The sequence below is a fragment of the Bufo gargarizans genome, chromosome 4, assembly GCF_014858855.1.
Source record: "Bufo gargarizans isolate SCDJY-AF-19 chromosome 4, ASM1485885v1, whole genome shotgun sequence".
In the NCBI taxonomy this organism is placed as follows: domain Eukaryota; kingdom Metazoa; phylum Chordata; class Amphibia; order Anura; family Bufonidae; genus Bufo; species Bufo gargarizans.
The window spans coordinates 80302347-80329852 of NC_058083.1; the positions used below are offsets into that span (position 1 = coordinate 80302347).

The window sequence follows — 27506 nt, forward strand, 5'->3', positions numbered from 1 at the left end:
GGGCCACGGAACGGAGCAATGGATGCGGACAGGACACGGAGTGCTGCCCGCATCTTTTGCGGCCCCATTGAAGTGAACGGGTCCGCATCCGAGCCGCAAAAACTGCGGCTCGGATGCGGACCAGAACTACGGTCGTGTGCATGAGGCCTTAGGCCTCTTTCACACGAGCGTGACGGATTAGGTCCGGATGTGTTCAGGGTGTGTTCAGTGAAACTCGCACCATTTTGCAAGCAAGTTCAGTCAGTTTTGTCTGCGATTGCATTCAGTTGTTCAGTTTTTCCTGTGCGGGTGGAATGCGTTTTGATGCGTTTTTCATGTGCGTGATAAAAAACTGAAGGTTTACAAACAACATCTCCTAGCAACCATCAGTGAAAAACGCATTGCACCCGCACTTGCTTGCAGATGCGATGCATTTTTCACTGAAGCCCCATTCACTTCTATGTGGCCAGGGCTGCGTGAAAAACGCGGAATATAGAACATGCTGAGTTTTTCGCGCAACGCAGAACTGATGCGTGAAAAAAACGCTCATGTACACAGACCCATTGGAATAAATGGGTCAGGATTTAGTGCGGGTGCTATGTGTTCACGTGACGCATTGCACCCACGCGGAAAACCTTAGTCCCATTGGAATAAATAGAAAAAGTGACTTCAGCTTTTAAAGCGACAAGTGCGCCAAGGTTTCTGCTTCCTCTGTCCCGCATACCCACTCTTCATCATGTTCAGGGTAAGTCATTGCTATTTCTTTTGATTTACTGGATTTTATTCAATATTTCTGTGGTTTGGTGTAATTTCCTGAAATGTGCCGTATACTCTATTCACTAGAGATGAGCAAATTTCCTAAAATTCATTTTGGGTCTTATTTGGCCAAAACTATTTGATTTGGGTACGAATCGATTTTTCCTGAATCCAAAGTTCCTTAAAATAAATCCATCATTCAATCTCTCTCTCTCCCTCTTTCAATCTCTCTCTCAGGAGAAGAGTAGACGGGCCTACAATACTAAGCACACATCATACACATACTAGGCTCTCTCCATAATGAGAACGAGTACCCCCAGACAATGCATATATGTTGCTCAGAAATCCAGAGTAGAATACTTGTCAGTTGCTCTCTCAATTTCTCTCTCTCTCATTTTTTACTTTATTTTGGTGTTATAGCCCTTTTTTGTGGCCTCTTCTCAAAAAAATAAAAATAATAATATTCCGATAATCAGCTGATCTCTGCAGATCTGGTTCCTAGCTGATATCACTGATATCAGTTACGCATTTTTGTTTGTCTAGGCTTTTATCATCAGAGTGAAAGCCGCTCTTTCATTTAGCCTTATGGCACTGGCTAACAAAGGAGTTCAAGAGCGAGACCATGTTCATATGCCATAACAACTGTATTCTTAAAGGGAATGTGTCACCAGAAAATGACTCATTGTTTAAATCAAATGTTTATGTTAATTTTTTTTTCGAATTTTGGGTGACTTTTTTATTTTTATTTTCCATGTCTCTATCAATATTTAACAATAATAAAATACTAAAACTGAACACTAAGCCTAAAATATGCCAAAACTTCCTGAGATTTTTCTAGGCATGCTCTGCGACCTGTAAAGAGCTCAGGAAGGAGTAGATAAGCTGTTATCTCACCTATTGTGAATGGTGGATGCTGTGTTATCTACACAGAGGTGACATCTATCATTGTAATCCTGTCTATAATGAAAATGAGATGACTGTTTAAAAGTTATCTGCCCAGAACAGGAGGATGTGTTGACATATTTTAAAAAAAAACAAAAACAAAAAAAAACATGCCTACATGAAAACATGATTTAAACAAACAGAGGATTTTCTGATGACACATTGGTGGAAATTTAGCAAAACTGGTGTAAAAGAAAACTAGCTTAGTTGCCCATGGCAACCAATAAGATCCCACCTTTCATTTTCCAAAGGAGCTCTGAAAAACGAAAAGTGGAATCTGATTAGTTGCTATGGGCAACTAAGCTAGTTCTACTTTACACCAGTTTAACTTTAGGATAACACTATTAAAGAGGAATGCAACAGTTTAACAACTGCTGCCCCCTGCTGTAAACCTGAAGCATTACATCTTATTGCATATTATTACAAGCTACTTATACTCTTTGCAAATGATACAACCGTGTCAAATACAATAAGAAAAGAAACAGGACACTAATGCATTTTCTTGTCAATTAAATATTTATAAGAATTTGCATTGTCCATGAATTTTATAACACATTGATGAATTATACAGTATGTAATAGCTTATCAAAATACATAGATACTTGGACCATCTGTATGATTCCTTCATTAATACATTTGGTAGGACCAAAGAAATTATTAACAGAATATTACATTAAAGCTGCTCACAGCAGACCGTAGGGTTTAAATTCCTAAGTAAAGAAAATTCTAAACTGTAATATGCATGCTATCAGGCTATGTACAACGAAACCCTCCAGCATTAGCCCTGCTTCACTGTGTATATACAGCTCCTAAGACAACCTGGAAAATGTTTCTTAAAGTGCTATTTCATTGTCCTTTTCCATAGAAGAAATAGGAAAATGTGCTTTAGATTATTTTGTGACATACATTAAAATGAAAAATAAAGTAAATATGTATAATGTACATTGGGTTTATGTAGACAGATGGGGGGACAGTTTATGTTTAATTCAGAAAGTTTTTATCCCAAATAATTTGTGCATGAAATCTCCACCCTCTAGGAAAATAATATGTCTCCATAGTCGTTCTTCACGTGTTGTAAATGTATTTCCTCGAAACACTTTGGCTGTTTATAAATGTGGGGTCCATAGATGCAACCTTGGCAGCAATAAAGGAGTGAATGCAATGTAAAACACCAGTGAGATCCTGAAATTCCAGTTCCTGAAAAAAATAAAAAAATTAAGAAAAGGGGGGAAAAAAAGACAGATTTGAATAAAGGAAAATTCCAATGAAAATCTGAATGTTTACTTGATTGAATAACTTTTTGAACTTTTACAAATTGCAAATCCAAATCTCCACTGTCTAGAAGTTTCACATATTTATATGGTTTACCAGCCCTTCGATTCCAACTCAAGAGTGAGGAGAAAATGACTACTACCCAAGGGGTTATAGTCAGAATTTTAGAAACATGATGAATACTAACATAGGAGTCAGCAATGTATGTCAACTCCCAGTATGTACCATATACTTATATGAGAGTTCCAAAGACATCAATATCATTCCTGTCTAAATTCAACCCAAGACAGTAGACCATGAAACTCCTATACTGCTGTATACTGTTTCCGTTATATAATCAACTATTTGAATGTACCAAAATACGTCAGGGCTCATTGAACAATCCCCAGGTTTGCAACTTTTTAAACGCCACTTGCACAATCATTTTTGGCAGATGGCACTTTTATACTCCCCACAACACTTTTGGGAAAGAGGCATGGTGATAGAGCACTGTGGGCAGGACCATCATCTTCTCCAGATTCATCATAATTTACACCGATGACTGAAATCTATGCTATCTACAAGCTGGAGTAGATTTCATTCTGGGCTCACAGACTGCCGGAGGATATACCTCATCATAAATTAAGCACTTCCTCCAGCGGCACAGAGGGATGTCAAGACCACCAATCTTGATAAATGACACCACTGAGTGTTGAACATTAGAGCCTTCCCTGATTTTTACCCTCTAAAGTGGTTTCCTATAGGGCCAGTGCCATGTTATTGAGTGATATAGTAAGAGCTTTATCCACATATTCCAATTTTTTTTTAATCAGAGACATATTCGCAGGATATGCCATACATGTCTAGTAGTTGCAGGTCCCATCACTAGAATCAGGGTCTTTCAATTCCCATCCCACCTGTAGCTAATGTACATTTCACAGATTTTGAAAATTTGACAGGAACTCGACTTTAACATCAGTCATTTACATATCATTATGCACTGCCATGACCAAGTTTAATACTGCCATAGTTATACAATTTCTGTATTGCATTTCTATTTGGTTTTCATTTATATTGTAGACTTTCATTTTACTTGGGAAATATTTATTTTAAGGCGCAGTTTATCTCATTATGTCAGCCTATATGTATAGAGCCTGATGTAAGTGTTCCCTAATGGCATTCTATTCATGGAAATTAATCTCAAATGTCAGATATATTTTAGGCATATCTCTATGTATAATGTGGTCGCCTGGTTACTTTGCATGCCGAAATCCCCAGAGCTTGTGACTTTGTTACACAATAAATATGCCGTGGTGTGTGCATTCACAGGCTCCAGCGTCCACTCATGTGGTATGAGAAAACTTTACTTAGCGACGGTATCAAATGTGATTTAAAGAGACAATGTGATGCAGAAGGGAAAATGTGGTTCGCGTTCTGAAACATACATTGCTATGAAATCGCACGCAAAAATATTCTACACAATAATCACAATATTATTTAAAACAAAATAAAAAATGCAATGAGCAAATTGAAAAAAAAAAACTGAATCGAAGCCACAGATGCAGAATATCTATTGCATGATGCACCCCACTAAGTACAATGGGGCCTGTTATATTACAGGACAAAATAACGCAGCATTCATTATTATTTCATGTGACTTTTTCCTGGAATCTATTATTCCAATGCAGACGTTAACAAAGCCTTAGAAATTTCACAGTAAGTTTGTCAATGGTTGTATTTAGAAATTAGCAAAATTCCTAAAATTCTATTCAGATCCGATTCATCCGAATCGCTCTTATGATTCAATTCAAGTATGTTTTGATTCTACCTATTTTTGAATTGAATCACAAGAAATTCCTATTCTGTAAAATTTTTTATTTTTATTTTTATTCTGGCAGAATTTTGATTCTACAGAATTTGTTCGCTCATCTCTGGTTGTATTTCACCTTCATGTTGTATTGCAATGACAACATTGCACAAACCTAAATGTCTCCCCCACATTTCCATCTCAGTATACAGAAAGCACATAATGTAAATTAGCACCCATCAACAGGACCCGTCCCATTAAACCAGGCCTGGTAGGGTTGATCCTGCCGATTAAAATGATACCGGTTGAGTGAAAATCAGCTGTGGCATTCTCAAGAAAAAAAATGCTCTTTTGTTGTACATGCAGATGACCCTAGAGAAATTTGGCCTACTGGAGACTTTTATAAATGCCATCTTTGCGCTACACTATATAACCGCCCTACAGCGTCTATTAGAATAAATGGCAGACTATTCACACAACCATAGGAAACAATGGTCAATTGTGGTTATATAATTTGTACCCAAAATTAGGCAATTAAATAGAACAAAAATGGTGGGTAACAATTAATGCCTAACTTTTAATATCCAATAAAATAATAGCCCATTAAAGACATTAAGCAAACAATCGTAATTGGTAATTGACCCTTGATTAGGATATAGGTAGGGATGGGAGGGGATCCACTTGCTGGGTCTCTTCCATTACAAGTCCCTACTTTAATTACTCTACAGGGGGTGAAAAACGCTCACCCTCAAAAGGGACGACCCCCGTGTCACTCCTAACTCCTTAGATGTCCCTTCTTGTCCTTACACCCGTCCAGTTGACTGCCCAGCTTTGTCAAAAGGTAGGAAACAACCACAAGGGCCCTGGTATGGATAACGATAACTTAACCAACGCATTTCGTTGGCCTTGGGCCAACTTATCAGGGGACTCACAACAATATGTCAGCAGTTTATAAACAAACTAGAAGTTTAACTTAGCTTCAGAGTGCAGATGATGGCTCAGTTGGATGAAGAGGTATAGTTTGGAAGTCGCCATCCATTCCACCCCACAAAGGGAGGCTCTCTGTTTTCACATGCTGTATGGTGTCCAGCTGGGCTTGTGGCAGCAGTGTATGACAGCAGCGCATGAAAAGCTGTGCAGTGGCTCTTTTTAAAGCCAGCTGCACAGACCAGTAGCCACGCCCCATCCGGCATGTGATCTGTAGTATCACCCATCACATGATCAGAAGCCCATGACATCACAAATTCGGCGAAAACAACAAGATTGGGACTTATTTGAGGTAATACATCCTCCAACTTTAGCATGTCCACAGAAGGCAGAGAAGATATACGCAGAGGGGGACCTTAGTGAAACCTAAATATAATAGCCATAGAAAAGTTGTTCCTTGCTTGGGTCATTTTCAATTCAAATTCAAATATTCACCAGGTCGCCCTCTGAAAAATCCTCTTCTCTTAGTCACCTCCTCTCTTTAAAGGATAACTGTCATATTTTTATATTTTTTGCTAAAGTGTAGGGCAAGTGATAGGTAACAATTTTGCAATAGACTTTATTTAGCTAAAACGTTTATTTTTGGGGCTTCTATATAGCTTAGAGGATAGTATCCTGCAGGAGGGTAGGGGCCCATTCACAACGCTTAAAAACAAAACCTCCAAAATGCCACCTATAAGGGACCCTTCGTGCATTGATGTGTTTGTGAGACAGGTTACCTGTGAAATAGAAAAGCTTACACTGAACCAAAAGAGATTCAACTGTACAAAATCGGAATTTAGGGCCCTGCTAAATTTAGAAAAGGATAGGGAGATAACAATCAAGCCCTCAGATAAAGCAGCCAACATTGTGATAATGGACACCGCACAATATATAACGATGTGCATGAGTCTCCTATGAGAAAGAAAAATATGAAAGGCTTCAATCTAATCCCACAGGACTATACCAATCGCAATTAGTTAAAATTCTATGTGAAGCTTGACTTAATGATTTGACTTCTGAGGAGAAATTTGACTTCTTGAACTGAAAACACCCCTGAAAAAGAAACCTGATAAAGACACCTGCAAGTGTCAAAACGCGTCACAAGATTATGTGACAATAAACAAGAACCTTTTTGTAGACAACTTATAGTGAGTTCCGTTCATTTCTTGCTTTTGTTTTGCGGGATGCCAATCTTAGGACGCGAGCACCACAAAATATTTACCTGCAGTGCCGACCAATTGGACTTACTACTTCATATTGGAATTTACTGTCACATATAACTACTTCCTTTTTGACGGTACCTTCTACCACCAGATCAGGGGCATCACGATGGGAGTCCATGTGCCCCATCGTATGCAAATTTGTTCCTGGGCTGGTGGGAGAAAAGTATAGTGTTTACTGATCCCCCGACCCACATACAATGGATATTGTTATGTGGGCAACATCTTTAAAATCTGGCAGGGGGAGAGGGAGAGATTCAAAGACCTTCTATCAGCCCTAAATAAGAACAATATAGGCCTGGGATTCACCTCCAAAATTGCGACTAATCTACTTCTCTTTCTAGATGATATTAATTGAAAGGGACCCTAGGGGGGAGATCCAAACAAAAACTGTTAGGAAACTCACAGCTACCAATTCTTTACTAAATTGGGAATGCCACCATCCTAGACCCCTAAAACAGGGGATCCCCACAGACCAATATTTGAGGATGAAAATAAACTGTTCCACACTTTAAAGAACAAGCAGGGGATCTTCTTGAAAGATTCCGGGAGAAAGGGTACCCAGACGATATCTTGAGGAAAGCATATAAAACAGCTTTAATGAGGATCAAAAAGGGAAGGAGTCAATCCGCTTGATAGCCACATTTGATGGCAGACGAAGTTAAAAAGATTTCCAAAAACTGGGGTATTTTGCAACTTGACCCAGTCATTAGTAGTGCCATCTCAGGAGCCCCACAGATCATTTATCGGAGGGGACGGAACATATGGGACCATTTGGTCCATAGTCAATATAATGCACCGAAAAAGAGTGACTGTTGGCTTCACCCGATATGTGGTTGTTATCATTGTAATGGCACATTCATCAGTAATGTGACATCTAAAAGATACCCCATAAAATGTTTCATCAATTGTCGTTCCAAGGGGGTTATTTATCAAAGCAATTTGTGTCTGTGGTTTGGAATATGTTGGATTATGTTGGAAAGACCACTCGGGAGCTCTACAGGCGGATTGAAGAACATCTGGGTGACATGCGTCACAGAAGGGATACTCCCCTATTAAAACACATTGATCTCATGCATGGGGGAGACTATCAAAAGTGAAATTCATGGGAATTGAGGTTGTTTCCCCATTAAAGAGAGGAGGTGACTGGGAGAAGAGGATTTTGCAGAGGGAGACCTGGTGGATATTTGAATTGAAAACGACCCAAGAAAGGAGTCTTAATGAACAACTTTTCTATGGCTGTTACATTTAGGTTCCACCAAGGTCTCCCTCTGCGTATATCCTCTCTGCCTTCTGTGGACATGCTAAAGTTGGAGGATGCATTACCTCAAATAAGCCCCAATCTTGTTGTTTTCACCGAATTGACTTATTAAATAATTATTTTTTTAATCTCCTTTAAGGGTTAATTTTATTTCTTCCAGACCCTGTTGACCATTTTAATCCTGGCAATTTGAAGCCCTGTTCAGACTAGGCAGTTACTACACTGTGCTGCAGTCTCCTATTAGATAAACTAGAGCTATTAATGCTTTAGTGCAGCCTTGTTGGGAGTGATGGGGGTGCTTGTTGCCTGATTGACATCCCTACTTCCGTCATACCATGCCTCTCAGTAGCATCATTTAGTGGGTGTGCTTGATATTGGATTGATACGCCCACCCTCTCATCATGTGATTGCTGCGCCTGCCCTTCCAAGTCACATGACAGCCCATGTGACGGTGATGTCATGGGCTTCTGATCATGTGATGGGTGATACTACAGATCACATGCCAGATGGGGAGTGGCTTCTGGTCTGTGCAGCTGGCTTTAAAAAGAGCCACTGCACAGCTGTTCATTTGCTACTGCCATACGCTGCTGCCACAAGCCCGGCTGGACACCATACAGCATGTGAAAACAGAGGGCCTCCCTTTGTGGGGTGGAATGGATGGCGACTTCCAAACTATACCTCTGCATCCAATTGAGACATCATCTCCACTCTGAAGCTAAGTTGAACTTCTAGTTTGTTTATAAACTGCTGACATATTGTTGAGAGTCCCCTGATAAGTTGGCCCAAGGCCAACAAAACGCGTTGGAAAAGTTATCTTTATCCATACCAGGGTCCATTCGGCAGAGGGATGACTACTGGCTCTCCACTATGTTAGACCCTCACTACCATTCCAAAATGGGGGTCTTTTTTACATCCAATTAGAGGGAGGACAAACTGAGCTACTATCGAGACATTCTATGTAGTCAGTTTGCCGCTGCCTATGTGCGTGATCGCCCATCCTCACACATGTCTGAGCTGGGGGGCCCTTTACGCTCACATGCCACTGTCATGGCTGCTGGGAAGGTGTGGGAGGGAAGGAGCAGTACCAGCTCCATGAGCAGCAACTTAAGTCTAGCACTGCCTCTTTCTGCACTAGTCACATGACGGTGATCTCATCACAGGTCCTACCTCCACTTCCACTGCTAAAAATATCACATGACTTTGATGTAATCGAAGGTCCTTCAGCTATGGAGTGTAGACACAAACTGGCAGCAGTTTTGCAGTAAGTGCCCCCCCCCCCACCCCCTCAAAACCTCTGCCCCCTCCTGACCTCCACACCAAGGTGCCCAGATTACCCTATTAGCAGAGGTAGGGAATGAAAAATATGATAAGATAAAAAATAAATGCCTCTGCTGGCACTGGGATGGGCCCCTTTCCTTGCTGAACCAGCTGCACAGGCAGTATGCCCCTGATGGGACCAGTGCAGGAGAGGATGGCTCAGCAGTGAAAAGAAGTCCTGGGAAGAAGCTGTGGTGAGGTCTGCTACATAAGGAGAAGTAAGTAAAGGGGTAGATTTCTCAGTGTGAGAGGCAGAGCAATGTTGGGAGTTGTAGTTATTTAACTGGGACTGTATGTTAGGGCTGAAGGGAGGGAAGTTATTTACATGGGACAGTGGGGTGGAGTGATATTATTTACATGGGAATGCATGTTGGAGGTGGCTGGGGCAGGGTGATGTTATTTATATGGGACTATATGTCGAAGGCGGCTGTGGGAGGTAGTGATATTATTTACATGGGACTGAATGTTAAGGGGGAATATGATTTACATGGCCCCTGCAGTGACATCAACACAAACTTACTGCTGACACCCTCTCCACTCTGTCAGGGAGGCTTTACTTGTATAAGCGTTTAATAGAACAGATTCTGTAGAAATTTATGTGGAATCAGCTGACGTTGGTTTAAAAGGAGTGTGCTCTTTAACGCTATAGTAGGATCTTGGGCCTCTGCACGATTCTTTATACCTGGCGCTAACATTGACCTGTAAGGCTGAGTTCACACTTTAGTTATTTGGTCAGTTTTGGCCCCATGAAGTGTGCAGTGATTCTAAGAGCAATGCCTGTCATCTGCATGTCATACTGACTCACAATATTGTTTCACTACCACAGCAGACTCCCTATGCGTGTTTCTGCAAGTCTTAGTGTTCTACACCACTATACAGTCTCTTTGCAGCCAGGAAATAGACTCACTAGATAAAGCCAATGTGACATTACAAGGAAAGTGAATGTCCTTTATTGTGTTTATTTGGCCAGCTAAAATCCAGTGATGGTGCAGTTTGCCTTTACCCATTATTTAATCAGTTTTCATCTTTTGTCTCATCTTTATTGTAATCTCGGTAGTCTTTAGCCATTGACTCCTTCCTGCTTTCAGTGCTCATGACTGCTAAAATATTCACCTCACTGTGCTCACTGCTCTCAATGTTGATCAGTGAATGGTCTTGTCCCACATTGTCACCTGCCTGCTGGTTCCTGCTTAGTCAGCGCACACACACACACTCCCTCCAGGTGTTTAAGGGGTAGTACATGCAGCAAAATCTGTCCCCAGCCAATGGTTGCATACCATGTACTTTTTATAGGTGACTTCCCCTGTGGAGGTTTCCTGAGCTTCAAGTTCTGCAACGGAGAACTATTATTCTGTCCTGTTTTTTCATCCTTGACCTCTGCCTTTTTACTGAATTTGACCCTGTTCTGCCTGACCTGACCACTGACTGACTCCCGTATTGACCAACTGCCACTTTCCCTGACCTATTATTTAAATACTGGATGGTACGAAACTCTGCATGCCCTGACCTCAACCTGTCCTCTAACTACACTCTAACCGGTGTACTTGGTGCAGTGCATCAGTGTCTCTTGTCTCCTTGATCTTCCTAGGTTAACTTTCACTGAACAGAGACTACTCCAAGAGGTAGTGGCCTGGTGGTTCTTCTGCAACTGTGTCCAGATCCCTGCACAGGAGTTAAAGGGGGAAGGTCAGGGGGACCACTTTTAGTTTATTTTGTTAAATAAAGCCTATTCCAGCAAGAAGCACTTATTATGTATCCATTGGATACATGATAACTTTCATATTGGTGGGAGATCTGACCATGTGATCCTTCATTGTAGACCTCCAACACTATGCCTGGTTATTTTCACCAATTACATATACTTTGTATGGAACATGAGGCTTTGTATGGAACATTGCTGCTTCATACTCTTTATAGCCACGGTATTGGGAGTAATTTCAAGTAATTGTGGTATCACATGACAGGGATCAACATGTCAATTGATTTCACTTTCTCATTATTGAAATCATGTTCCTTGTGTTACATTGATTATTTATGACTCTGACCCAGCGTCTGCAAATTAGGGCCACTTCATAGCATGTATGTGGTGAACTGTTATAGATACACCAGAAAAATCTCCCCCTATATTCCCCTACACACTAATAAGCAGACATACTGTACGTTAAAAAAAAAGTGTTCATTAAACATATATTTGGTAAGGATACGTCATTCGAATTGTGTTAAAAAGTGCAAAAGAAAGGTATGTAAACTGCACAATATAGGTTCTTATATCATTGCAGTCTATGGCTATAGAGTTCAATACTTTGGGTCATATGTTAAGGACTGTATCATACACATAGTAAAATAAAAATATAGGGGGAGATTTATCAAACCTGGTACAAAGCAAAACTCCCTGTAGTGATGAGTGAGCATGCTCGGCCGAATACCGGTTTGGCTCGAGCATCACTATACTCGGCAAATGGCAGTACTCGGCCCAGTACCGCATGTGCTCAAGTGCCATGCTCAAGTCTCCTCCCCGCACGTTTCACGGCTGCTTACACGTGCAGGTAAGTAATGCCATTACTGTAATGCCAGTAGTAAAACCATTAATGCTCGTCTTCTTCGTATTAAAGGTTTTGTCACTAGATGTGGTGCAGATTGTTTTACAGTCCTCTAAAGACACCGTTTTTGGATGCAGGACAGCATATGTCACAGAAACCCACAGAATATGGACACTATATTAGGCCCAGATTATTGGAATTTGCCCTAAAGAGACAGTTTTTGGATAGAGTACTGTATATGTCACAGAAAGCCACACACTATGGACCGTAGATTAGGCCCAGATTATTGGAATTTTCAATACAAACTCAGTTTTCGAATGCAAGTGCTGGTGGCCAGGGATGCTACATTTCCCTGACCGCACACTGGGTGAATGTTGTGGAGGTTGGGAGTGAGTCGTACCCTGGGATGGCACAAGTGCTACCCACGCCCAGGATTGCGGGCCCTACATCCATCAGGGTCTCTGCCAGCAACTATGTTACTGGCTCCAACCCCCACTTCTCCTCCTCCGCCACCTCCTCCTCCACTTCCACCTCCAGCAGCAGTGCCGGTCAGCCATCAGTCGCTAGCTGGAAGCAGTGTAGCACTGCTGTGGGTAAGCGTCAACAGCCGTGCTGACGTTGATCTGCTTAGGGGACAAACAGCACACCGCCGCAGAGCTGTGGCAGGGTATAAGGGACCAGACTCGCCACTCAACCTACAAGCAGGCATGTTTGTGTCTCACAATGGCCGTAACTTGGTGGCGGCTTTGGAGCTCGGCAACCTGACACACATTCCATGCATAGCCCATGTCTTAAACTTAGTGGTTTAGCGGTTTATCAAAACCTACCCCAATTTGCCAGAGCTACTAGTGAAGACGCACCGCGTGTGCCCATTTCTGCAAGTCGTCCACAGCTTCAGCCGGTCTGTCAACGCTGCAGCAGCGCTTGTGGCTTCCAGCTCACAGAATTTTGTGCGACGTTCCACATGTTGGCTAGGCTTTGTGAGCAGCAGAGGGCAGTTGTAGAATACCAGCTGCAACATGGTCGTCGCCTTTTGAGTCAACTGCCACTATTCACAAGCGAGGAGTGGGCATTGATGTCAGACCTCTGTGAGGTTATAAAAAAACTTTGCTGAATCCACACAGATGGTTAGTGGCGATAACGCTATTATCAGAGTATCCATCCCACTGCTGTGTCTACTCAAATTGCTGCTCACAATTAAGGACGATGTTCTGAATGTGGCAGATGAGAAAATGGGAGAGGACCTTACACAGGGTGATAGCCAGACCACCCACAGTTCGTCTTCTCAGCGTGAATTGTACCATGAAGAGGAGGAGGATGAGGAGGAGGAGGTGACAGTTGCCTCTGCTACAGAGGGTAATACCCATGGAAGTTTAATTCTATCTGTTCAGCGTGGATGGGCAGAAGAGGAGGATGAGAAGATGGAGAGTCATCTTGTTGTCGACATCGATGTCTTGCCTGTTGGTACTCTGGCATATATAGCTGACTTCATGTTAGGCTGCCATTCCAGTGACCCTCGCGTTGTGCGTATTTTAGCGCGGATTACTGGGTGTTCACCCTTTTCGACCCTTGCTACAAAGAGAACTTCTCATCTCTCATTCCTGTGGTGGAGAGGATGAGTAAAACAGTGCAATATCAGAAGGTACTTGTTGAGAGATTTCTCCAAAATTTTACATCTGACAACGTGGCCGGCAGAGTCCATACTTTGTTAGGCAACTGAGGAAGGGAGACAAGGGGAACACATAGCAGTTCCAACAAAGGCAGGGCAACACTCTGCAAGGCATGACCTCACCCTGAAGCATGGCCTAGTGGTACTAGGAGGGAAACGTTTTGAAAGACGGCAAAGGAATATATAGCAGACCGTGTCAGCGTCCTAAATGATCTCTCAGTGCCTTACAACTACTGGATGTCCAAGCTGGACGCGTGGCATGAACTTGCGCTCTTTGCCTTGAAAGTGCTGGCCTGTCCTGCCGCCAGCGTTTTGTCTGAGCGTTTATTTAGTGCTGCTGGTGGCATCATAACAGATAAGCATATCCACTTGTTCACTGGCAATGCTGACAGGTTGACTCAGATAAAAATGAACAAGGCCTGGATTTCCCCTAACGTCTCAACTCCACCAGAGGAGAGCTAAGCTGATGAACATAAAGGCAATTTCAATCTATCATTTATAATGTACTCAATCTACTGTAGTGTATTCCCATGCACCTTTTCCACCACAAAAAAAGTATATGGTTGAATTTTATTTTCTCCTCCTCCTCATCCAGATTGTATATATTACCTCCACTCTAATTTTTTTTTATAGGGTCAGCTCAACTGCAGGCCCTCAATTTCATTTTTTTAATAGCGTCAGCTCACCTACAGGCACCAGAAGACACTTGAATATAATGTTTTAGAGCATCAGCTCACCAGCAGGCTCGCGTATATAATATTTTAGAGCGTCAGCTCAGCAGCAGGCCCTCGCATATAGTGTTTTACAGGGTCAGCTCAATTGTAGGCCCTCACATATAATGTTTTACAGGGTCATCTCACCTGCAGGCCCTCGCATATAATGTTTTATAGGGTCAGCTCAACTGCAGGCCCTCGCATATAATGTTTTATAGGGTCTGCTCACCTGCATGCCGTCGCATATAATGTTTTACAGGGCCAGCTCAACTGCAGGCCCTTGCATATAATGTTTTACAGGGTCAGCTCAACTGCAGTCCCTCGCATATAATGTTTTACAGGGTCAGCTCACCTGCAGGCCCTCACCTAAAATCTTTTACACGGTCAGCTCACCATCTGATGACGACAGTGAAGTTTTGCCTGTTGGTACTCTGGCACACATAGCTGACTTCATGTTAGGCTGCCTTTCCCACGACTCGCGCGTTATATGCATTTTAGACAACAAGGATTACTAGTTGTTCACCCTTCTCAACCCCCGCTACAAAGAGAACTTCTCATCTCTCATTCCTCTGGTGGAGAGGACAAGCAAAACTGTGCTATACCAGAAGGTCCTTGTTGAAAAATTGCTTCAAAGTTGATAGGGCAGACATCCAAATGGATCGTCGCCGTCATGGGGATGTGCGATCGCCTAGAAGTTATCTAGAGTCAACAAAACAGCAGCAGGCCCTCACCTAAAAGTTCAGTTTCAGTAACCAAGAGTCTGGTCAACACAATCCTCAACATGATGGCACACTGTACTCATTCCAATAATAAGGCTGCTTATGAGAGCTGTATTGTTATTTATAGTCACTACCTCCCCGAGTCGGGAGTGGGTAATTGCGGCACGTCTGCTGCCTTCCTTGAATTCTTCTGCTTTAAAAACTTGATCCACCCTCTCTGGGTGGTTCACAATTAGGAAAAAAAACTGATTCCCGGTTACCCATGATCAGCATGGTAGGCGCAGAAAAGAACATCGAAAGTTGATAGGGCAGACATCCAAATGGATCGTCGCCGTCACAGGGATGTGCAATCACCCAGAGGTTATCCAGTGTCACCAATGTGGCAGCAGGCCCTCGCCCCTAAGGTTTTAGATGGTCAGATCAGCAGGCCCTTGCTCCAAATGTTTTTGAGGGTCACCAGCAGGCCATTAATCATAATTTTTCAAGGGTGTGTATGATGCCCTCCTTCATGTGTAACAAAGGGTGTTTTGAAATGCCAGTTTCTTGTAAGTTTTGGCAGCCCTTTCACTTAGTGCATAGGCTTTATGAGTAGTAGGAGTCCCACTAACTGAACTATTGTACCACAATGTGAATAAGGCCCTCCTTTATGTGATATACAGGCTGTTTTGGAGTGCCTCTTGCTTGTAATTGTTTGTAGCACTTGCACTTTATATACAATTGAATATACAGGAAAGAATGTTTCCTAACAATTTTTCCTGTAAAATATATTTTTTGGGGGGGGTGGGGGTGGGGGGGGGGGGTTTGTGCGTATTTTTGTCAGTCTGTAAAAGAGGTGTGCAACTCGGACAACATGGTTCCCAGCAGTGACCTGGGAGTCCAAGATGCATCCAGACATCATCCCCATGCTGTTCCTGATCCATTTTGGTGGTGTTTCTGTCACTTTCTGACTTTTTTCAATGGACTAGGCACCCTCCCCTCTTCAGAGCAGGGGGTGCCTAGTTGTCTCCCATTGACTTCTATTATACTCGGGTGCTCGGCCGAGCACATAATTATAGCAATGTGTTCGGCCTGAACACCCTAATACTTTGGTGCTCGATCATCACTAAAAACTGGCTTAGTTAACCATAGCAACTAATTAGATTTCAACTTTCAGAGCACCTTGAATGAAAGGTGAAATTTGATTGGTTGTTAAAGGCCAACTATGGCAGTTTTTATTTGTGCCAGTTTTGATAATTCTTCCCCATAGACTTTTTACACCCTGCATTTTCAGGTTTTTATAGTTTCCTAATATTTTTTCAATAACTGAATGAAATTACTTAAATCAAAGTATTTTTTACACATGGGGGGGGGGGGGATTTATCAATAATGGTGTAAAGTAAACTAGCTTAGTGACCCATAGCAACCAATCAGATTCCACCTTTCATTTTTCAGAGCATTCCATGGCTTTGGAAAATGAAAGGTGGAATCTGATTGGTTGCTATGGACAACTAAGCCAGTTCTACTTTACACCAGTTTTGATAAGGAATCGTTATTGCACTGATTCCTTTATATATTTGTCTTTCTGGATTTGTATAAAAAAATAAAAAAAATAAAAAAATTACGTTTATGACCTACAAATTACATAATAGGGGTTCACTTATTATAGACTGGTATTTCACAAGTCAGGCTTAGTAAAGCTTAGTAAAATTTATTAAGAGGTGCAGGACTTTTAATTAATTTGTTGCATCTGTGATGTCCATGTGTCAGAAACTAAAACCTATGCCAGCTAGTATTTCAGTTTTCTGGCATAATTTTGGTAAATGTGTTGGTCCACGGTGGCCAAATCCCTTCCTCTAAGCCCAGCTCAGTTTTGAAGTAAGTGGCAAGAGCAGTGTAAAAATTCAAAGACATTGCAGGACATTTATCCATAATATTCTACACCAAAAGTGACGACTTGTTTTATCAAAAGGTGCATGCTATTTTTAAAATCTCTCTTGTGTACTTGTAGGCTAATAATCCGTTTTTTTCTAAACACATTTGAAATTTTTTATACCAAAGTGTTCAAATTAGAGTTTTATTTGTATTTGCAACAATGCTCAATCGACTTTGAACAAACGACTCCATTAAGGCCTATATGCAGCATTTAATTGCTAAAATTGCACATCTATCTGATCTGCTGTGCGCCTTTTTAGCAATTTAAACTACCACAGAAGCAACTGCTACATTTTGAGACTTTTAAGCCAAACATAAGTTTATAAACGAGGCATAATATGCGCCAATTTGGTAGTCCCACCCACTTTTACATTAAAAACATTTGGCATTTTTTCATTCTTTCTGGTGTATATTTAGGAGAAAACAGTTGATATATTTGGCGCAAATCAAAACACCATTATTTTTGGTGCATTTTATATCATAATTCTGGCACAACATGATTAGTAAATGTCCCTAATTATATTTTTTTTCTAATTTTGTGTGATTCGATTCAGGAGAATCAAGGAGAGAGAGAAAAGAAATAGAGGGGAAGAGATTGAGAGAGAAAGTGAGGAAGAGGGGGAGGAGGAAGAGAGAGATTGAGGTGAGGGAGTGGGAGATAAAGAGAAGGGAAAGAGAGTGGGAGAGGGAGAGAGAGCGAAATAGAGAAAGACTTTTCAAGGCAACCAGAGCACTTTTGATTCAGGCAGATGTTATTCAGACCTTAATTGGCTAAATCAAACCACAATCGAATAGAGTTAGAAGAAAAGATGCTGCAGAGTCCTTTTTTTTCCAGAACAATGCAAGTATTTACCAAAGTAAATGTAAAGGTCAGTGAGCGGGGGTGAACCCGCTGTCTTCCGTGAACAAACTTCCTCAGAGGGGGATGACTAAGTGCACCCCTTGTTCTTCACAATACCTCTGATCGTGAGGATAGACTTTCTCGATGGGTACACCAGACCCTACCTCTGAGAAAAGGGGAGTGGAACACTGGATGGCCTCCAGATAATACAGGACACATAGAGGGTGCTAGGTGGCCAAAGGCTGATCACACAGAGGCAGTGTCTGGGTACAGAGTCCAAGGTCAAGGCAGGTGGCAACATGACAAAGTCCGTAAATGAGGTCCAAGGTCAGGGCAGATGGCAAGATAGCAAAATCCATAAGGTAAAATGCGAGATCAGGGCAGGCGACAATAAGGCAAGGTTGATTAAACAAAATACAGGGTCCGGTAAACAGTAATGCCAGAAATCACAGTAGTACCTTTGCTCACAGGAACTTAGACAAGGAACCAAAGTTGCTCATTCTCCTTCCTATAGAAGGAGGTGCCTTAAAATACATCCGGCAGATAAGCCATAGGCTGGGGAAGAGAGGAGGCACCTACATGCTGCCTCACATGAGGAGAGCCATGCCCGCACACGCCCTATATGCACACAAGGAACTCTGAGCTGGAGCACAAGAACCCCACTGACAACCACAGCTAAGAAGCCCACTGCCCATGCCTGGGGAGGAGTGAGGAATCCTGGCGCCTGTACCTGCGTGTGGGGACATAATCACAGATATGGGAAGCCGGGTTAACAGTAAACCGGTCAGGGGAGGTGACAGATCATTTTTAGAGAAACCTGGCATGGGGGTAAATCATTTTATAAATAAATACACATATTCTGAATGATACATGTCTCTTTACATAAACTGAATTGATCTATGCAAAGGATCGGAATCCAGCGTTTTCTGTGTTTGGGGGAAAAATGTGTGTTTTCTGCATGTGAGTGATTAAGTTAGCCCATTACGTTTGATAATTGTATTTTGTGGATTGCGTCTCTGTTAGTTAATTGCGTCACAGACAATGCTCATTGTATTTTGTTGATTGTGTTACAGACAGGGGGAAGGGGATTTTGTGTACAAATGCTGAGAAGGTTCAATACTGTAAATGCATGTGATTGGCTAAAATATAAACTGTCACAGCCTTTTACAAGGGCCCCAGGGGGAGTGTCGCTTGCTAGGAGACCTGCATAAAAGGCTGGAAAATAACCCATTAAAGAGCTCTGCTTGACCTCAAAACGAAGTGTCGTCTCGTTCTTGGGGGAATTGGATTGTATGCTGATTGCCAGGAGTGTAAGCCGATTGTATGCTTTTCCTGTTCCGCGGTTTCCAGGATTCGTGTAGTTTGCAGTTCGGCAGACTGGTGCTTGCAGTAGCTGCCTGTGCATGGAAAGGAGGATATCGTCTGAACGGAGTTGTGTACTGATCGGTCCGCTACAACAATACAAAGTGTATGATTTGTGTAAGGAGACCTGGAATAATTTACGTACATAATAACATACAGTGGATATAAAAAATCTACACACCCCTGTTAAAATGTCAGATTTCTGTGCTGTAAAAAAATTTGACAAAGACAAATAATTTCAGAACTTTTTCCACCTTTAGGGTCTATTCACACGTCAGTTTTTTCTTTTCTGATCTGTTCCGTATGTGTGCTGTCCGTTTCCGTTGTTCCGTTCCGCATGTCCGATTAAATATAAAACTTGTCCTATTCTTTTCCGCAAAAATCGGATCCTGGTACAATACAAAGTCAATGGTTCTGCAAAAAAACTGATGACATTCGTATGTCATTAGGTATGTCATCCGTTTTATGCGGAATCCATTCCTGGAAATTAAATCCTGCCCACAGAAATCACTTATTAACTTTTTTTTTTTCAAAGAAATCCAAGCAAAAACGGATGACATACGGATGACATATGGAAACATTTTCAGGAACAACAGATCCGCAAAAAACGGACCGAAATTCGGGCTATAGAAAAATACTGACGTGTGAATGTAGCCTTAATGTGACCTATAAACTGTACCATTAAATTGAAAAACAAACTGAATTATTTTAGGTGGAGGGAAGAAAACTAAACAAACTAAAATAACTGGGGATGTAGCCATGTTCAGAATTAATCAATCACATTCAAAATCATGTTAAATAGGAGTCAGCATACACCTGCCATCATTTAGTGCTTCTGACTAACCCCAAATAAAGTTCAGCCGCTCTAGTTGGTCTTTCCTAAAGGTTTCTTAGTCACATCCCACAGAAAAAGCCATGGTCCACAGAAAGCTTCCAAAACATCAGAGGGATCTCATTGTTAAAAGATATCAGTCAGGAGAAGGGTACAAAAGAATTTCCAAGGCATTAGATATACCATGGAACACAGTGAAGACAGTCATCATCAAGTGGAGAAAATATGGCACAACAGTGACATCACCAAGAACTGGACGTCCCTCCAAAATTGATGAAAAGAAGATAAAAAAACTGGTCTGGGAGGCTACCAAGAGGCCTACAACAACATTAAAAGAACTGCAGGAATATCTGGCAAGTACTGGCTGTATGGTACATGTGACAACAATCTCCCGTATTATTCATATGTCTGGGCTATGGGGTAGAGTGGCAAGATGAACGCCTTTTCTTACAAAGAATAACATCCAAGGCAGGCTACATTTTTCAAAAACACATCTGAAGTCTCCCAAAAGCATGTGGGAAAAGGTGTTATGGTCTGATGAAAACCAAGGTTGAACATTTTGCCCATAATTCCAAAAGATAAGTTTGGCACAAAAACAACACTGCACATCACCGAAAGAACACCATACCCACAGTGAAGCATGGTGGTGGCAGCATCATGCTTTGGGGCTGTTTTTCTTCAGCTGGAACTGGGGCCTTAGTTAAGCTAGCGTGAATTATGAACAGTTCCAAATACCAGTCAATATTGGCACAAAACCTTCAGGCTTCTGCTAGAAAGCTGAACAAGAGGAGGAACTTCATCTTTCAGCATGACAACGACCCAAAGCATACATCCAAATCAACAAAGGAATGGCTTCACCACAAGAAGATTAAAGTTTTGGAATTGCCCAGCCAGAGCCCAGACCTGAATCCGATTGAAAATCTGTGGGGTGATCTGAAGAGGGCTGTGCACAGGAGATGCCCTCGCAATCTGACAGATTTGGAGTGTTTTTGCAAAGAAGAGTGGGCAAATCTTGCTAAGTCAAAATGTGCCATGCTGATAGACTCATACCCAAAAAGACTGAGTGCTGTAATAAAATAAAAAGATGCTTCAACAAAGTATTAGTTTAAGGGTGTGCACACTTATGCAACCATATTATTTTATTTTTATATTTTTTCTTCCCTCCACCTAAAAGATTTCAGTTTGTTTTTCAATTGAGTTGTACAGTTTATAGGTCACATTAAAGGTGGAAAAAGTTCTGAAATGATTTATCTATGTCTGATTTTATTAGATTACAGAAACCTGACATTTTAACAGGGGTGTGTAGACTTTTTATATCCACTGTATATATAATTCAGATTCCCATGTGCCAGTTCTGCCCAATGGTTAACCATCTAAGAAGATATTCATTACATCCACAGGATTCTCTTACAATGCTTCTGCAATACAGAGCCCTTTCATGCCTATAAACAAGTTGAAAATCCCTCCTATAATTTTATTGTGTCCGGTGCAACCTATTGTGTAATCTTCATATGGCGCTGCAATGTGTGAAATGCAATCCATCCTGTTGATGCAGAATGTTACTGAATTGATGGTAGCAACGTGCATATTATCCCTCCTGAGGCATGACATTGACTTATCCAAATAAAGTAAAATTAATCAGACCATCATTTTATTATTTAAAAGAAATGCAAATGAGTCTATGCCACGCTGTTCCGGTAAACCCGGCTCAAATAGAAATCAATCTGGGATAAATTTTGTCACTTTGCACTTTGGCATTACGTGCCCTTGACAGAGAACTATATTTTATTAAATAGTTTAAGCTTGAAGCGTGAATGGAAACTTCATGATTAAATGAAAGTTAAACATTTATGTAACACCTCCAGTCAGTCTGATCCAGGCGCTCCTGCCGCTTTCATTTTGATTGTGCCTAAATTTTAATTATAAATTTCGTTACATTTACAAGATCTGATCCCTATTACCGCCTCTGTCATATTCCCGGCTTTGATTATGTGGCTGAATTCATTGCCTTGCGACTTACCTTCATTTCAATTTGTTTTGTGTCACAATTTTGAAATAGCAGCTTTACTCGAGTTTTGCCATCATCGGAGGAACCTTTCAATTGGGAAAACTTAAACCTCCAGATTATGTTCTACGGCAAAACAAAGTGGAAACAATTCTGGTCAACATTCAATGTGAAAAAATGAATATCTATACAGCATGATGTTATATAAATATTGCAATTTGTTGAAACTTTGAATTCAAGTCACTTTGAAGGATTTTTCCCATGATAGAAAGTATATAATAAAGAGTAAGGCCCTGGCAGACGAGCGTGAGCGGATTAGGTCCGGATGCGTTGCGGATCCTTTCAGTGAAAAATGTGCGATTTTTCAAGCAAGTTCATTCAGTTTTATATGTGATCGTGTTCAGTTTTTATCACGCTGTTGCAATGCGATTTAATTTTGCACACGGATGATAAAAAACTGAAGGTATACAAACAACATCTCTTAGCAACCATCAGTGAAAAACACATTGCATCCGCACTTGCTTGCAGATGCGATGCGATTTTCACGCAGCCCTATTCACTTCTATGGGGCCAGCGTTGCGTGAAAAACGCAGAATATAGAACATGCTGTGATTTTCATGCAACGCACAAGTGATTCAAGGGGTCTAATAGAACCAGTGTTCCTGAGAAGAAAGGTGTCTTATCCCTCTCCATTGGAGATCTGCAGACATATAGCCTTACAGTTCCCCGAAATGTTAAAATCCAACATTAAATCCAACATTAAAATTCTGGACAACCCTTTTTAAGGACATTGATCACTTGTGGACACTATTATGTTTTATAGAATCAAAATAATTGCACAATTCTGCGCTGATAACTTTATAAGGGTATCTTTACAGAGGTTGAGACTTTGTTTTCCTGATGCATTTTTCAAAGTCCCACCTTTCACACATTTCATGACTCCAGCACAATGTCTTCTTCTCACCTTCTATTTGTTGGGTGTGCTACATTTCCAAACTAATCTCCACATAACACCCAGTGCAGTCTAGCACTCCAATGACTTAATTTTCTTGTATCCCTTCTAGCCTAGTGCCATCCATCCCTTCAAAACCCTCCAAACCTCCAATCCTGAACACTCAACTCATTTCTGTCTCATGTGGATGTGAATCTTCAGTGTCACTTGAACAGATTTGACTTGGCGCTACTCCTAAAGGGCATTATCTAAGTGGCCCCCATATTCACCCTTTAACCCGTATACAAGAATCTGGACTTCGCTGCAGGGGAACCACCAGGCTGCTACCTTTTGGAGTAGTCAACGTTCAAGTGACTGCTGACCCGAGGGGGTCAAGAGACACTGATGAAGAACACCTTGGGCCAAAACAGGCCGGGGTCAGGGCATGCAGAGTTTGTAAAATCCTATAGACAGTCCGACGTAAGGGTGACAGCTCATGGTCAATATATAGATAAGGCAGAAAGGATAGGTAGCAGAGGGTCAAAAATACAGGAAACAGGCAAGATTTGGTACACAGGCAAACAAACATAAACAGCATACCTTTGCAGGAACTAGCAAAATAGAACCTATGGCTCAGGTAACCTCCCACAGGGGAAGGTGCCTTGAGTACCCTTGTGTCATGGATCAGTGGGTGTTAACCCACTGTGCCACTGACTGGCTATACTCTGGATGGCGTGTCTAAGCAACTACCTGGTTTTCACTAGAGCCTCAGATGGTGAGAATAGACTTTAGGGTAGTTGCCAGGGGCTACACCAGAGCAATACCCCGAGTCAGTGGCAGCTGGTCCATGCAGACCAGGAGGTTCCTGAGTAGGTACAAGGAATTACAAGCATAGTCAGACGGGCATAGATGTTACCAGGAGCAACAGTGCAGGACTGAAGGATAAGGCAGAGAGGTGGTCAGACAGGCAATAGGTCGGGGCAGGCGGCACAGGTACAGGTCAGGCAATCTGGGTTGGACACAGGAAAGACAAAGCAAGCAGGCAGGGATCAGATGAATAGCAGAGTTCAGGAACAAAGTATAGATCAGGAGCACACAAGAGTATCAGGAACCAGCAAACTCAAGGACCTTGACACTGAAGCATCTCGGAAGAGGGCTGAGTCACTTAAATACCTGCAGAAGAGCCAGAGTTGGTCAGCGAGGTCACCTGACCTAACCCACACAGCCCAGGGAGTGATGCGCTGCCCCCTTATAGCAGTGTAACACGAAACCAACCAAACTCATGCTGTGTCCAGGGCTGAATGGAAGCTGTGGAGCGGAATACTCAAAAGCAATAACACCTACAGAAACTGAGCCCAGGACCACATCAGTGAAATGGGAAGCACCAGCCACAGGTCACCGCTGAGCACGGTGCCCGGGACCACGGCGATAAGCAGGGGAACAACGGCGTACAGCAGCTTCTGTTACACCTTCGATGGCCTGCCATAAACTGAGAAAGATTAAGGTGCATGTGCTGGCCCTCTAAAAGCTGCAAGGAGCATGCACGCACTAAGTGGTGTGGCAATAAGAAATTGTCATGCACCTGGCTTCTCTAACCCACAGGGATCAGTTGTTATGGCCAGGAAAATGGTGTCAAGGCACACATTTCCATAGCAATACATGACAACCATTCAAAGGAATGCCTGTCCAAATAATGAATATACTGTAGACACACCAAGTCCACCAGAGTGGAAGGTACTCTTGCAAAGTGGCTCTCTACTCTACCACATAGAGCGAGGGGTTCCTAAGCATGGAACTCCCCCACCCACTGCAATGGCAAAGGACATTGATATTTTTAGCAGTCAGAAACTTTTGAATTTTTTTAACTTTAGCTATATACAGTCATGTGAAAAAATTAGGACACCCTTTGAAAGCATGTGGTTTTTTGTAACATTTTTAATAAAAGGTTATTTCATCTCCGTTTCAACAATACAGAGAGATTAAAGTAATCCAACTAAACAAAGAAAACTGAAGAAAAGTCTTTTCAAGATCTTCTGTAAATGTCATTCTACAAAAATGCCTATTCTAACTGAGGAAAAAGATAGGACACCCTCACATGTATTCCCTCTTAAATTGGCTCAGATCTCACACAGGTATATCACACCAGGTGCACATAATTAGTAGATCGTTACTCTGCATGTTGAATGAGGCTTGCCCTATTTAAACCTCAGACATTTAGTTTGGTGTGCTCCTGACTGTTGAAGTGAGAGTGAGCACCATGGTGAGAGCAAAAGAGCTGTCAGAGGACTTCAGAAAAAAGATTGTAGCAGCCTATGAGTCTGGGAAGGGATTTAAAAAGATCTCAAAAGATTTTGAAATCAGCCATTCCACTGTCCGGAAGATAGTCTACAAGTGGAGGGCTTTCAAAACAACTGCCAACATGCCCAGGACTGGTCGCCCCAGCAAGTTCACCCCAAGAGCAGACCGCAAGATGCTAAAAGAGGTCTCCAAAAACCCTAAAGTGTCATCTCGAGAACTACAGCAGGCTCTGGCTACTGTTGATGTAGAAGTACATGCCTCTACAATCAGAAAGAGACTGTACAAGTTTAACTTGCATGGGAGGTGTGCAAGGAGGAAACCTTTGCTTTCCAAGAGAAACATCGAGGCCAGACTGACATTTGCCAGAGATAAAGTTGACAAAGACCAGGACTTCTGGAATAATGTTCTTTGGACAGATGAGTCCAAAATTGAATTATTTGGACACAACAGCAGAGGACATGTTTGGCGTAAACCAAACACAGCATTCCAAGAAAAGAACCTCATACCAACTGTGAAGCATGGAGGTGGAAGTGTCATGGTTTGGGGCTGCTTTGCTGCAGCAGGACCTGGTCAGCTCACCATCATAGAATCCACGATGAATTCTACTGTGTATCAGAAGGTGCTTGAAGAACATGTGAGACCATCAGTTAGAAAATTAAAGCTGAAGCGGAACTGGACCATGCAACATGACAATGACCCAAAACATACTAGTAAATCAACCAAAGATTGGCTGAAAAAGAAGAAATGGAGAGTCCTGGAATGGCCAAGTCAAAGTCCAGATTTGAATCCCATTGAGATGCTGTGGGGTGACTTGAAAAGGGCTGTACGTGCAAGAAACCCCTCAAACATCTCACAGCTGAAAAAGTTCTGCATTGAGGAGTGGGGTAAAATTTCCTCAGACCGATGTCGAAGACTGGTAGATGGCTACAAGAACCGTCTCACTGCAGTTATTTCAGCCAAAGGAGGTAACACTCGCTATTAGGGGCAAGGGTGTCCTATCTTTTTCCTCAGTTAGAATAGGCATTTTTGTAGAATGACATTTACAGAAGATCTTGAAAAGACTTTTCTTCAGTTTTCTTTGTTTAGTTGGATTACTGTAATCTCTCTGTATTGTTGAAACGGAGATGAAATAACCTTTTATTAAAAATGTTACAAAAAACCACATGCTTTCAAAGGGTGTCCTAATTTTTTCACATGACTGTACTCGTCACATTGAGGATCAGTCAGTAAGAGATAATAATTAAGATGAAATTCCTCCTGACAATATTTGATAGTGTCTGTATTTATGGAAAATCTGTATCTTGATGTCATTTATTTAGCCTTCTGTATCACATTAGCGTATCTTGTTTTTAACGCTGGAGTGATTCGGCGTCTCCCTGCAGCCTCCGGCTCTTTTCTTCAGGCTTAGCATTCTGTCTCTTTTCTTTTCCAATTACGTATAGTTGAGTAATATAAGCTGATTTCTCTAAAATTTGAACATTTTGTGATCATTTGATGTTTTTTTCTCCATTTTAGTACTTTAATATGCTTATGTTCTTATAATGAAATCTTCTGCAATAGATTCCTATTGCTGAATATAATAATTGCTATTTGTAACGTCAATGCATTTGGCTATGCATTATACACACATATTCTTCCTATCATTACACCACTGGGTAATATATTGAAGTTGATTTTAAAAGAAGCCTGTCATAGGAGGCCTCACTATCAAGAGCACAGTTAGACAGTTGCAGATCATCTGAATAAAATGTTTTTTCCCCTTCCCGATCCAAGGCTTCTCCTGAAATGTGAGGATTTTAGTGCAATGAGAGAATTGTCATCATCCCAAAGCTCCACTCCATCCAGTGCCCAGCCCCTCCCTCACTGCTTTGAGAGGGTCATTCTGGCGCTGTAATCTTGCCTTGGTTGATGTTCTTGTGCATGCGCCGTCCTTTTGAAATTGTTTGTACTGCGTTGTACACCAGTTTCTGGCACAAGAGACAAAAATTGTGATGCTAGTGCTGGTCTGTGACAACATTTGCAACTTTTTAGCTTTTTCCAAAATCTTGCCTCTTTTTCAAAAAGTTTATGGGATGTGGGCAGGAGTAGGAGTAGTTTTCACTTCTGGTGCGCAGGCAGCAGACAATGCAACAAATTTATTAAGAGGCATTTGTTACTTAGTGGGGCATCTCATGCCAGCACAG

At 41.8% G+C, this 27506-nt stretch overlaps 1 protein-coding gene across 1 annotated transcript in view; it reads right to left on the reverse strand.

The window, feature by feature from the left end:
- Positions 1-2326: 2326 nt before the first annotated feature.
- SNTG2 (syntrophin gamma 2) overlaps positions 2327-27506 on the reverse strand; it is a 450805-nt gene continuing 425625 nt past the window's right edge. The window contains exons 16-17 of the mRNA XM_044290991.1: positions 22110-22220; positions 2327-2874 (exon numbers count right to left, since the gene is read on the reverse strand). Of these exons, the coding sequence (XP_044146926.1) occupies positions 2743-2874; positions 22110-22220 (243 nt within the window). The 3' untranslated portion in view covers positions 2327-2742. The remainder of the gene's footprint in view (positions 2875-22109; positions 22221-27506) is intronic.